Source organism: Ctenopharyngodon idella, chromosome 14 (assembly GCF_019924925.1).
Source record: "Ctenopharyngodon idella isolate HZGC_01 chromosome 14, HZGC01, whole genome shotgun sequence".
Lineage (NCBI taxonomy): Eukaryota > Metazoa > Chordata > Actinopteri > Cypriniformes > Xenocyprididae > Ctenopharyngodon > Ctenopharyngodon idella.
In genome coordinates this window covers 23,688,133-23,701,152 of record NC_067233.1, presented here as the reverse complement: position 1 = coordinate 23,701,152, position 13,020 = coordinate 23,688,133, and the positions used below count along the sequence as shown (strand labels likewise).

At 38.8% G+C, this 13,020-nt stretch overlaps 1 protein-coding gene across 44 annotated transcripts in view; it reads left to right on the top strand.

Annotated features, from left to right (window-relative positions):
- Positions 1-13,020, top strand: part of LOC127525756 (protocadherin gamma-A12-like) — a 169,497-nt gene that overhangs the window by 143,913 nt on the left and 12,564 nt on the right. The window contains exon 1 of one of the 44 annotated variants that reach the window (XM_051918663.1): positions 2,959-2,985. The exons of 42 other annotated variants lie outside the window; for them this stretch is intronic. In XM_051918663.1, coding sequence (XP_051774623.1) covers positions 2,974-2,985 — 12 coding nt within the window. In that variant the 5' untranslated portion in view covers positions 2,959-2,973. Of the gene's footprint in view, positions 1-2,958; positions 2,986-6,619; positions 9,303-13,020 lie in introns of those variants that run through there. One more of the 44 variants, XM_051918624.1, reaches the window with a different exon arrangement.

Sequence of the window (13,020 nt, the reverse complement as noted above, 5' to 3'; positions counted from 1 at the left end):
CTACAGGAAGTTGCTACTTTTTAGCTACAGTTTTAGTGCTGTTTTCATGGTATTATGTCTCTGTCTTTACGAAATGAAAAAGGGTCTTAAATATCTTTAGTATCGACCTGAATTACATATAAAGTCACTCATGCACAAGCACACATTCTGTTGTTTGTGTGTGGTGTTTGTGTGTGGTGCACACATCTGCACTTCTTCATTTGTGACCGTGTGAACCGTTACCCTCTGCCTTGAATGTCCCACATCTGGCCTTCATTTCTCTAATCTTCAGTTCCTGGACTTATTAGCTCCTTTTCTTTAATGTACATCATAAAGCCACATGCTCTTGGGCTTTGAGGAGCTATTTCCTCACAAATCACTGAAATGAGCTTCTCGCTTCAAAGCGTTCTTTATTGGCAGATTGCCGTTGTGTAAAAGCCAGTATGAAAGGTCAAGGGCACTGTTCTTATATATAAAATGACCAAGATCACCTTCGTATCCTATGTTCTGCTTTATTTTTACCTGACATATCTTGAATTTAAAAATGGCCATATTGATGATCTTACTGATTGATACTTTCTGTCAGGTGTGTGTATGTGTGTGTACTTTGCTTTACATTAGGAATAAATATGCTAGGTAAAGTGAGGTGTTTAAAAGCTTAAAATGTCTTTATATTTTACTGTTGTTATAATCAAAGGAGAAGCATTTAACATATCTTTGCAAGAAAAACAGATTCCGTCCCATGTCTCTTGAATTCATATCGCAGTGCAAGAGTTCCAGCTTTATTTTCTGTACTTCTCTGCTTCTCACTTTGATGCAGCAGTGCATCTCTCCTTAAGAAATCTGTCTCTCCTGAGCTTTGTGAACAGGTGTGGCTCTCAGACAAGATTAATATGGGATGATCGTTGATTCGGAAATGAATGCTGTTATTTAAAGTGCACATGCTCTCGTATACATGTATTACAAATCACACAGAGTCATGCTGACCTGGGACGTCCATGTGAATCATTCTGTGTGAGATTGTGTGTATTGTTTTTACCATATATGTATGTGTGTGTCCTCATCCTGCAGCACACTGATCCTCTGAAAGGATTAAACTGGGTTTATCAAGGCCAGTGAGACAGTAGGACAGACACACACATACAGTGATCTGCGTCCACAGACAGTAAACTAAAGCCATGTGGCTGAAAAGCTATTCATGCTAGTTGTTTTTGTTTCTTATATTTGAGAGTGGGCCAAATCTTTATGATTGACTTTTTTTCCTGTTAATGTCAGATTCAAGTATAACTGTTTATTATAAAAAGTCAAAAACACTAGGGTTCTATACAGAATCCCACTGAAACTTTTTTATATTTTAAAGAACCCTTTGACAAAAAGGTTTCACTTAAGGAGAAGTGTCTTAAATGTTTGCATAATACTTTCATGTTTAATGGGTTATTTCAATTATTTTTCTATACAAGCTGTTTAATTTATAAAATGTTAATTAAAACAAAATTAATCAATTAAAAGTAAATCCATAAAATGTTCACATGATGGGAATTCCTGAAAGGTTCTATATATGACAGAATTCTTTAAGGTTCCATAATATATATATATATATATATATATATCAAATGTCTCATCCTTCTATACAAGAGAAGCTGTCTTTCCTTCATGTCTATTTCTCTCCGTCTCTCATTTCTCCCCTCCCCCTCTCCGTCTGCACCTCCCTGCAGTCATTATCTGATGTATTTGTGTGTTCTGCATGGCCAGTCGGTCAGCGTGAAAGAAAACACCCAAAAACATGCATATAATTTCATCACAAATTCAAATCCCTTAAATTCTGCTTGAAGTGACACTGATGATATTTCTATCTTTGTCTGGTACATTAGCTTAAATTACATTAGTTTGTGCCTAAATAAGAAGTGCTGTTAAATTTCCAATGTTTTTGTGAAGGTTAAATATCCTTTGTTCTATGTTTATGTCATAAATTCCCTCTGCTTTCTCCTCTCATGGTGTTTTTCCCCCTTCATCTTCTGGCCCAATTTCCATCCCTTGGTGGGATGGTGTTGCCACGGCAGCAGGCTGACTCACAGGCAGGGCTGTACCATTATTCTTGAGTCCACAGGGGGGCAGTGAAAGGTTCAGGGCTGGATGTGATGTGGTGAGGTGCTGCTAAAGGCCTCCGACTCCCCTGTCATAGATGGAGGCATGTAGTCGCCAGAGATTCATGTGTTGGGGGAAGGGACAAGTGTGTGTGTTTATAGGGAGTATGATTACATCTGTGAGAGCTGGAATTCTAATAAGCTAAACATATTGTCTCATTATTTTGCTATTATCCGTCATGATTCAAGAGAATATAGATGTCTTTTTCATTCCTCTACAATAATATTTTATTTTCCCCCATGCACTTATATGTAATAGAATTTGTACTAAAAATAGTAGGCTATGTAGAGTAAATAGTATAAGAGTTTGTGCATAGTTCAATTGCAAATATATATATATATATATAGAGAGAGAGAGAGAGAGAGATAGATATAGATAGATAGATATGTGTATATATATATATATATAGATAGATAGATAGATAGATAGATAGATATAGACAAAGGCTTTTTTGGGATGTAATCAAATAATTATAACACAATTTAAATATTTTTGAGAGATTTTACAGTAAGAGAATGACTGTTTTCATTGTGAGGGCAATATTTTTTTTTTCTGCATTGCCATCTGCTGTCCTCATAAAATGCAAAAACCCAACTTGTGTGTGTGTGTGTGTGTGTGTGTGTGTGTGAGAGAGAGAGAGAGAGAGAGAGAGAGAGAGAGAGAGGGGAGATATGGATGGAGATTTGAATTATTAATACCTGAATCTGCTGCTCCTCAGAGGTGTGTGATTTCTCTGAACATTCTGCCTTTTCTCTTTCTCTTTCATTAAGCTTTCTGTCTGACTCACATAAGCAAATGTTGATGTATTTCTGTTCTTGCTGATGTGTCCCGAGATCTGCAGAAGGTCTCATGCAGGGTTTGGTGAGTATGAGGGTCCTGCACACGTCTGCTGTTGCATCACTCTAATCAAATCTGTTTTTCTTCTTATTTTTCATGTCCATGTTGCTGCTGATGCTGTGATATCTCCTCCTGCTCATGTGTCTGATCCATACCTGTGTCTGCAAATCAAGGTAAGAGTATGTATTATTAACTGTAGAAAATAATAAGCAATGAGAAGGTGTCCAAACTTTTGATTTGGTAGTAAACGTATTCACAGTAGTTATGTGAGCTGTTTTGTTGCACTTAAACCCTATAAATCTTATGTTGTCACGTTGCATTTCATATTTTCTCATGATATTCACCTGTGAAAGGTGTAATTATACATTTCCACATTGTACATGCTTTATCTGGTAATAATTAAAAAGGAACAACCTTCAGCTGAAATAGATTATTCTTTAGAAAATTTCAGCATCTGTGCAATTTGACTGGGACTGTTGTATGTAATGCAGCTGTCCGGTTTTTTTTTTTTTTTTTTGTAGTTAGTCTGTGATGCCAAAAGACTGCCTTGTTGTTTCGATCATGGTTAATTTCTGTATATGAAGAGGTGGTTGACTGTGTGTGTGTGTGTGTGTGTGTGTGTGTGTGTGTGTGTGTGTGTGTGTGTGTGTGTGTGGGCGCGCGCGCGTTTTTGTAATTTATGAGGACACAGATTTGTATAATGACGTGTATTACACTGGTATTATGACGTAAACATGAAATATGAGGACATTTCATGAGTCCTCATATTTAAAATAGCTTTAAAAACATACTAAACAATGTTTTATTAAAAATGTAAAAATTAGAGCAGATGGTTCGGTTGGCTGCGCGTATAAGCAGGCGTTTATCTGAGTGTCGCTGTCCGCCACTGTAGTGCTGAAACCGGCTCTTGCATCATTTTCCTCCTTCTCCGAATCTATTCTCTAATAACAACATGTGAGATCCGCTATTTTTATAGTTTTACTTATCATTTATAGTTTTTAAATAAATAGTTTGGTCTGTTTTCGTTCACTTATGCATAAACATGTATGTGCGCGTGTAATCTAATGTCTTCCGCTCGCCCCTCCCCTCTTGCTAGTGAACACAGACGCGCAGAACTGCAGCTCATGAACTCACCACATGGCGGCGATAATGCACGAACACACACGTGCGGTTGTTAGTCACATGGTTCTAATTTAACATACAAGCTTAAAGGCTCTACAAATCCATCATCTGTACAAATAAAGATTTATTACCATCATATATTATTAGTTTTACCCTATTATATTTACAGATTTAAAGAAAGCAATGAATAGCAACAAAATAATAATGTTTAATATGAATATTATCGACATAGTTTAATGATGTTGTATGATAAGGTTTAACATGAATATTTAAGAATATGCTATAATATAAGGAAATATCTTTATGCACCCTGCGTTTATACAGTTTTTGTAACTTTAAATGAAGAAAAACATTTTAACCCTCTATGGTGCTGCATCATTTATAAATGATGCAGAGAAAAATCGCATTTAAAATACAATAATAATATTCAACCCCAAAAAATTACATTTTAGTGTTATCATATGACATCCCGTTCAGCCAATAAAAGTAAAATCTATGTGCATCAGAAAAGATGCCACTACCTGCTGGCCTCAAACAAATGCTCCAAAAAATGATGACTAAACAGGTCAAGAAGGAGTTATGTGTGGAAAGTGTGGAGTACACTGAAAAAGTTGTTGATTTTCACTTGTGCTACAATCATTGATTTGGACTTCAAAATTGTTTTAATGTTTTTTTAAACATTAAGACATGGTTTGACTATTTTCCAGGCAGTGAAGTTGCATCTGAATTTGTGTCAAGTTTTTGACTTTCACATGTGAGTTCCAAATGAAATATAGTAGCACAAGATGAAATGGAATGTTAATAAAGCTTTTTAATGTTTTGTTTGTTTGTTTGTTTGTTTGTTTTTAAAATGAGACCTTTTTACTACTTTTTTTTTAGATAGTGAAAATGCATTTAAATGTGTGTGATGTTTCAGTCAATTTGCCAAAAATAATTTACCCTAATAGGACAATGTCAGTTATGAATGACGAAACCCTAAAAAAAGGCCAAAGGTCAGATGTAGAAAATTAATTTTGTCAATAATTTTTTCTAACTGTGATTTCCTAATTCCTCCCATAGAGGGTTGAATAACACAAAAATAACAAATCAACAACAAATTAAATTGTTTTGTTGCAGTTGTGTGATTTATATATAAGTAAATCTGTTGTAACACAACCTCATCTAGTTTTTATCTTTTAATTATATATGTATATATATATATATATATATATATATATATATATATATATATATGTGTGTGTGTGTGTGTGTGTGTGGATGTGTGTGTGTGTGTGTAATAATGTTTATATCATTTTTTTTTAAATATATAAAATGTTATCTTCTGTATAAAAGTATAATGTATAAATACATTGCATGATTAATAATTAATAATAATAATAATAATAATAATAATTATTATTATTATTATTATTATTATAAAAGTTATATAAAGGTTTTTGGTATATCTATTATTGGTTTATATTACATATCATCACCTCTTTTTTTTTTTTTTTTTTTTGTATCATTAAATCATTAAAGGTAGATTAATATTTGATCAGTTTAAATAGCAGAACTGCACTGACCAAGACATTCATCCAGCCTCTCCTTACTGTCCTGTTAACTGTTTCACATGGAGCAGAGACAGAGAAGCATTGCTCCATCAGTGACTCCTTTAGACAGAAAATAGCAGTGGATAAAACAGAGTTAGGTATATGAATGTTTGTCGGGCAGGTGTTATGGTTGTGTCTTTTCTGTGTCTAATGTAATAGACGGACAGATTTGTTACACTATATTCACTCTTGTAAAGCCCAGCAGCACCACAGACTTTATGGACATGATCGATACAGATGTGTGTTTACCTAACAGCACAAAACTGTGAGTGTGTGACATTCATCCATAGTGAGGTCTTAAAGCCTGAGAACATATTGAAAATTGGGGGAACGTTTTCTTAAAGTATGGATATATATTAATCCTAAAACTTTATTGGGATTTTCTTTAAAAAAATATTTAGGATTTTGCAATATTATAAAAGAATATACGTTTTAAGGGAAAAAATAAATAAATAAATAAATAATCTGTCGTACAATGAAACACTTTTTTTTGTAATCAAATATTAGGGGATAAACTGCGCCGTCTAGTGGCCATTCGTTGTAGGACGTTGTCGACATGTAGAGTTTTGTTTTTAATGTATATATTAAATCGCCCTCATATCATTTCTCGTTAGTGGCTTATCATTATAAAACATCTAATTGGGTATTTATTATCGTGAAATGCAACATTGCCTGTGTTGTTGTCAGTATATGTTTTTAATGGTTTTGTGGTCTGTGGCCGTGTTCACAAACTGGCAGCTTTCCTTTGAGCCTCTAATGCTATTTATCTGGGCTCGTAAATATTTTAAACCACATGGGATCACTGGCATGTGTGTTGGAAACAGGTCGACCTGAGCTGTGAAGGTTTCTACACGCTCTAAGGGAAGTGTGTGGGTCTCTCTCTCTATATGAGTGAGTGTGTGTGTGCGCAATAGGACGGACCTCTTTGTGACTCAGTCTCCGCCCTGTTGCGCAGCGGAGGCGCAGCTAATTCAGGGAGTTTGGGAGAAGAGCTGGATGGAGGACTGTTTTTTCCTCTCGTGTAATTTCCCGAAGGGTTTACAGCCATCATGAATTCTGTTAAACTTCTTCATTCACTCCGCGCGGTTTGGATTGCGTTACGCACGACATCGTAGCGCCGCTTTAACTGGAATATGGATTCTATAAGACGAAAAAGTTGAAACTTTTCCCTTCCCCGGATCGCTTATAATGGAGCGGAGACGCTCGTGGCCCGTGCTCTGCCTCGCGCTCTCCCTCATGCACCTCTCTGTCGCATCTGGTGAGCTCCGTTATTCGGTACCGGAGGAACAGAAGCCGGGGTCTGTGGTTGGGAATATAGCGAGAGATTTGAGTCTCAGCGCCGCGAGGATTACTGAAAGAAACCTACAGGTCATGTCGGAATCTAACGCGCAGTATTTCGAGGTAAATCCTAACGGTGTCTTAGTTATAAGAGAGACGATAGATAGAGAGCGCATGTGCGCTTTAAGTTCGACTTGCTCTTTGCACCTTCAAATCGTTCTTCAGAACCCTATAGAAATACACAGAGTTCTTGTTCAGATTGACGATGTAAACGACAACGCGCCGCAGTTTCCAAACGTGAATTCATCACTGGAGATTTCTGAGGCGGCCGCTCCGGGAACGCGATTCCGTTTGGAAAGCGCACGCGATCCCGATGTGGGCATTAACTCCCTGCGCACGTACAGTCTCTCCGCGAGTGACTATTTTATTTTAAACGTGGAGACTAAAAGCGACGGCAGTAAAATTCCAGAGCTCGTCCTGGAAAAGGCTTTGGATCGGGAGACACAGGCCGCGTTTCGCCTCTTGCTCACGGCTGTGGACGGAGGACAGCCGGAGAAATCCGGGACCACCCTCCTGCTTATTAGGGTGCTGGACGTGAATGACAATGCGCCCGTGTTTGATGAGCCCGTGAAAAGGGTTAGTCTCTTGGAAAACTCTCCTCCAGGGACACTTGTGACAAAACTGAATGCCACAGATGTAGACTCTGGGATAAATGGGAAAATATCTTACTTGTTCAGTAAATACACACCAGAGAGAATACTTAAAATGTTCAGTGTTGATTCTGAATCAGGGGAAATCCGTGTTGTGGGAGATGTGGATTATGAGGAAGCAAATGTGTATGACATCACAGTTCAAGCCAGGGACGGAGGCTCTCCCGCCATGGAGGGCTCGTGCAACGTCAAAGTGGAAATAATCGATGTGAACGATAACACTCCGGAGGTGACATTAACCTCCCTAACCAGCCCCATCCGGGAGGATGCAGAAACTGGCACTGTTATCGCCTTAATCAGTGCAAAAGACTTAGACTCGGGGGATAATGGGAAAGTGACACTTAGAGTATCCCAAGGACTTCCGTTTAAATTAAAGTCAGCCTTTGGTGAACACTACACACTTGTGACAGACGGACGTCTAGACAGAGAAGCCATTGATGAGTACACTGTTGTTGTCACGGCGACTGACTCCGGCTCGCCTCCGCTATCCTCTCGGAAGACGTTTGCGGTCCGTCTGTCAGATGTTAATGACAACGCTCCAGTGTTCTCTCAGAACTCCTACTCAGTGGATGTAGCTGAAAATAACTCTCCTGGTACTCCCATAGTAAGCATTTCGGCTTCAGATCCAGATGTCGGCGACAATGCCCGACTGTCTTACTCCATCCTCCCCACCACCATCCACAGCAGCCCCATCTCCTCATACGTCTACATAAACCCAGAGAACGGTAACATCTTCACCATGCGCTCTCTGGACTACGAGCAAATGAACGCGTTCAAGATCGAGGTGCAGGTGCGTGACGCCGGAGCACCGCCGCAGACGTCTAACGTCACCGTGCACGTTTTTGTGGTCGACCAGAACGACAACCCGCCCGTCATCCTTTACCCCGCCCACTCGGAAGACGCAGGGCTTCAGCTGACCGTCCCGCACGGCGCCCCCGTCGGCCATCGCGTGAGCAAGATTGTCGCCGTTGACCCCGACAGCGGCCACAACGCGTGGCTCTTCTACAGCATCGCTCCCGGGGACGATTCATCACTGTTTCACATCGAAACACACACGGGTGAACTGCGTACGGCGCAGAAACTCATGGACGACGAACAGGGCGGTAAAACTCACCCAGCTTACAGCTTCGTGGTGGTTGTGCAAGACAACGGCCAGCCAGCTCTGTCCACTAGTGTTTCTGTTATGGTTACCGTAGAGGAGAAAAGCGCAGACAAATCTACAGACTTCCGAATTCCCCAAAGCAAGGGGACTGGACTGACGGACGTCACGTTGTACCTCATAATCTCCCTGGGTTGTGTGACATTGGTGTCGCTGTTGACCATGGCGGTGCTCTTGGTACGATGCATCAGGCACAAGGACGGTTCGACGTGCTGCTATTCCAGGACGGGTTTCCGTTCCCGGCACGCTTACCAGCAGAGAGGCCATAAAGACCTTCACCTCCAGCTTAACACTGACGGACCCATTAGATATATGGAGGTGGTCGGAGGGCCTCAGGAACCTCACACACGGACCTACAGGCCCTGCTATTCGACGCTCTCCAGCAGGAGCGACTTTGTGTTTGTTAAGACTCCCATGTTGAGTCATAACAACACACTAAACATGACTCTGACTAGGAAGCACTTAATGAACTCAGCCAACGAGGTGAGAGCATACTCATCCCCACAGCCAATCAAATTCTTCACTGTTGTGTCACTAATGGGTTTTTACTTCCGTGTGTGTCATCTGCTCACCAAGGCTGTATTTTATTAAAAATACAGTAAAAACAGTAATATTGTGAAATATTACAATTTAAAATAAGTTTTTTTTTTTTTATTTGAATGTGTTTTAAAATGTAATTTATTCCTGTGATTTTTTTTTTTCAGCATCATTACTACAGGCTTCAGTGTCACATGATCCTTCAGAAATCATTCCAATATGCTGATTTGCTGCTCAAAAAACATTTATTATTATTATCAATGTTCAAAACAGTTGTGCCGCTTGAGATTTTTGTGAAAACGATGATAGATTTTTTTTTCTTTGTTAAATACAATGTTGAAAAGAACATAATTAGTTTGAAATTAATTTTTTTTTTTTTTTTTGTAATTTTTGATCAATTTAATACATCCTTGCTGAATAAAAGTATTAATTTTATTTCTTTCTTTAAATAATAATCTTAATATCACAGTTTCAACAAAAATATTAGACCGCACAACTGTTTTCAACATTGATAATAATCAGAAATGTTTCTTGAGCAGCAAATCATCATATTAGAATGATTTCTGAAGGATCATGTGACACTGAAGACTGCAGTAATGATGCTTTGATCACAGAAATAAATTACATTTTAACATATATTCACATAGAAAACAGCTATTTTGAATTGTAATAATAGTTCACAATATTCCTGTTTTACTGTATTTTTGATCAAATAAATGCAGCTTTGGTGAGCAGAAGAGACTTCTTTCACAAACCTTTTTAAAATCATAATGATTCCAAGCTTTTGACCAGTAGTGTAGGTGGAAAAAAATTTTTGGGTAATGTTTCAACCTCATGGCTGGTTATTACTCATGTATTACTCCTCTTTCCTGTTATCTCTAGGTTCTCTGAGTTTCTTAATGTTTTAGGAGCAGTTTTGTTTCATATGATGCATTTGGGAATGTGTTAAATATGCTTCAAGTGTACGTCATAGTGCAGTTTTGGCAACTGGCTTCCAAAAACTGCAATGAACTGGCAGGGTGTGAGTCCTGTGACTAAACAGGAAGAGGGAGGAAGAACAGAGAAAAAGATGAAAAGTGGGAACACAAGGGAAAAGAGTGCAGATATATTAAGAACAAAAAGAAAAGCATTTAGCAAAAGTCTGGATGGTGTCAGACAAGAAGGGAGGAGAAAATTAAGACACAGTAAGGAAAGAGGCTTAGAGAGTTTTGGAATAACATGAACTTTGGGATTTTAGAGTTGGAAACATGGTTGTCAGAGGGAAAAACAGATTTAGAGTAGTGGTAAAAACCCAGATTTTACATTGGACATCAAGTAGAGATGCTTGTACCAAAATTGTACAAAAGTAAACAAAAATGTCTGTCCCCTGATTGTCAACTGATGGGTCACGGACAGCAGGGAAAAACAAAGCTAAATGCAAGTAATAAAATAAAGCTAATCTTGTATAACCAAACCATGCATGGTTATATGAGATTAGCTGCATTTTATTACTTGCAATTAGCATTGGTTTTGCCTGCTGTCCGTGATTCATCAGTTGAGAAACACTGGTTCAGATGGAAGACATGAAGCAAACAGACATTTAGAGCAGACATTGAGAATGTACGGAACAGAAGCTCTAAAGCGAGGTTGAAAGAGACATGGACACCAGATGGACAGGAAGAGGAACAGACAGACAGATAGAAATCAGGTTTTGGATGGGGGAAGGAAAAGGCGGGAATATCACGTTTGGAGAAAGAGAAAGAGGAAATAGGTAGTGGAAGAAAGATGTGGCGGGATAACAGGATTCCAGAGGTCATTCATTGACCCCTGACTTCCTGTTGTGCTGAACTCATGTTATTGATTCCACACGTCATGTGACCTACTTTTTGTGTGTGAGCGTGTCACATCTGGGTTATCCCATAGGAAATCTCCGCAGTGATTCACAATTCTCATTTTCAATTCTCATGTATAGGAATTGTCAGTTTATATTTGCAAGTTTCTCCTGTTTCTATGGCATGTGAAGTGGTTATTTGTAGAGTTTTGGGCAAGTGTGTTAAATCAGTTTGCTGTTTGTTGAAACTGAATTCCTCTATAATCTCATGTGTTTACGTGTTTACAAGGGATGAGCCTGAGAAATAAGGTTTTCCTCTTTTTCTTTGTCCTATTCTCTCCATCCTGGACCTAATGTCCCATCTCTAAGTCTCTTGAGAGTCATTTTGTCTCTCGGGTCGCTGGGCTGCCATCTGGCTCCGCTATCATGACACGTGCTGTGTGTGTGTGTGTGTGTGAGAGAGAGAGAGAGAGAGAGAGAGAGAGAGAGAGAGAGAGAGAGGGGAGGTGGGCATGTGAGTTTCAATAGAGATGGAAGAATCGTAGAATGGTAAAGGACAGAGAGAGGGCTATGTGTGTGTGTGTGTGTGTGTGTGTGTGTGTGTGTGTGTACATGTTTTTCTATCCCAGTGGGTAATACAACCTGAATGCACACAGACACATGGAGACTCGTGTCACCGTGGGGACCTAAATTGAGGACCGTGGGGACCTGAATTAAATGTTTGACCCAACATGCTGGGTAGTTTTATTTAACTCAACTATTGTTTAAAAATTACTCTATTGCTCGCTGATAATGAACCCAACATAGGTTTTTTAGAGTGTGGCATTTGTTTTTAATGTGTCCTGGCCATATTTCTGTGAAATTCATCTGTTTATATGCCAATATTTATGTAAAAACCCCAATTTAATACATGACAGGCAGGTTGATGAGCCAAATTAGTTGGAAAGGCTCTGGTCGACCTCTAAGCAACATACTTCATGCGGTCTGGAGATTTGTTACTTTCTTGATTTGTTGACCTTCTGCTGTCATGTTATGACGGTAAACATATTTCATGACTTTCTGCCAGATTGGTCCATGTTTTCAGATTAACCCATTTCATTTTGATCTCTCTGATCGTGTTGCCCTTGCTTTTCCCTGAAGCTCTTGTAGTGAAGCTCCTACTTTTATTCTTTTTTAGCTGTCACCGACCGTCCTGATCAGTATAATCAGACTGTGTTCCAATCATACTGAATTTATCTGTGCAAATCTCATAACCATGATGGTGGGTGGCTGCTTTCTTGTCAGAAGAGTCATTAATCAATGTTTAGTCATATGCATCTGCCCTTATGTTTCTACTGATAATGTGTGTACAGTTTATACAGAGAGCAGCATGTTACTCCTGCAGAGTGTTTATAAGATATACAAAGAAAAATAGATCTTTACGGAATCAGGTACCTTCCTGTTCAGTGTTTAAATATGGCGGGGGATGTTTCTCTATTGTGTGGTCAGGATATATGTCACATGGATGTTTTCCATGTGATCTATGAGGAAGGATGTCTTGGATAAATCTAGTGTGTTCATTCACAGGATCTTTCAGGGTTGATATACTGATCCAGATGTTGTCCTGGTTCATGTGTGTGCGCGCCAGATGTAAAGCTACAGATTAAGGCCAAATGTTTGTGAAGTATATATTTAAAATAAGTGGGCTAAGATAGATCAGTATCTGTAAGCTGAATGTGTGCATACAATTCAGTGTCTTTTGAATGTGGCTCAGTCATATTCTTTTTTTGTGTTGGTTTTTCAGGCTTCAGCATGACTGATTTGATACACATTGTACAAGTATGTGTATGTTTATACATAGGTGTGTTTCATCCT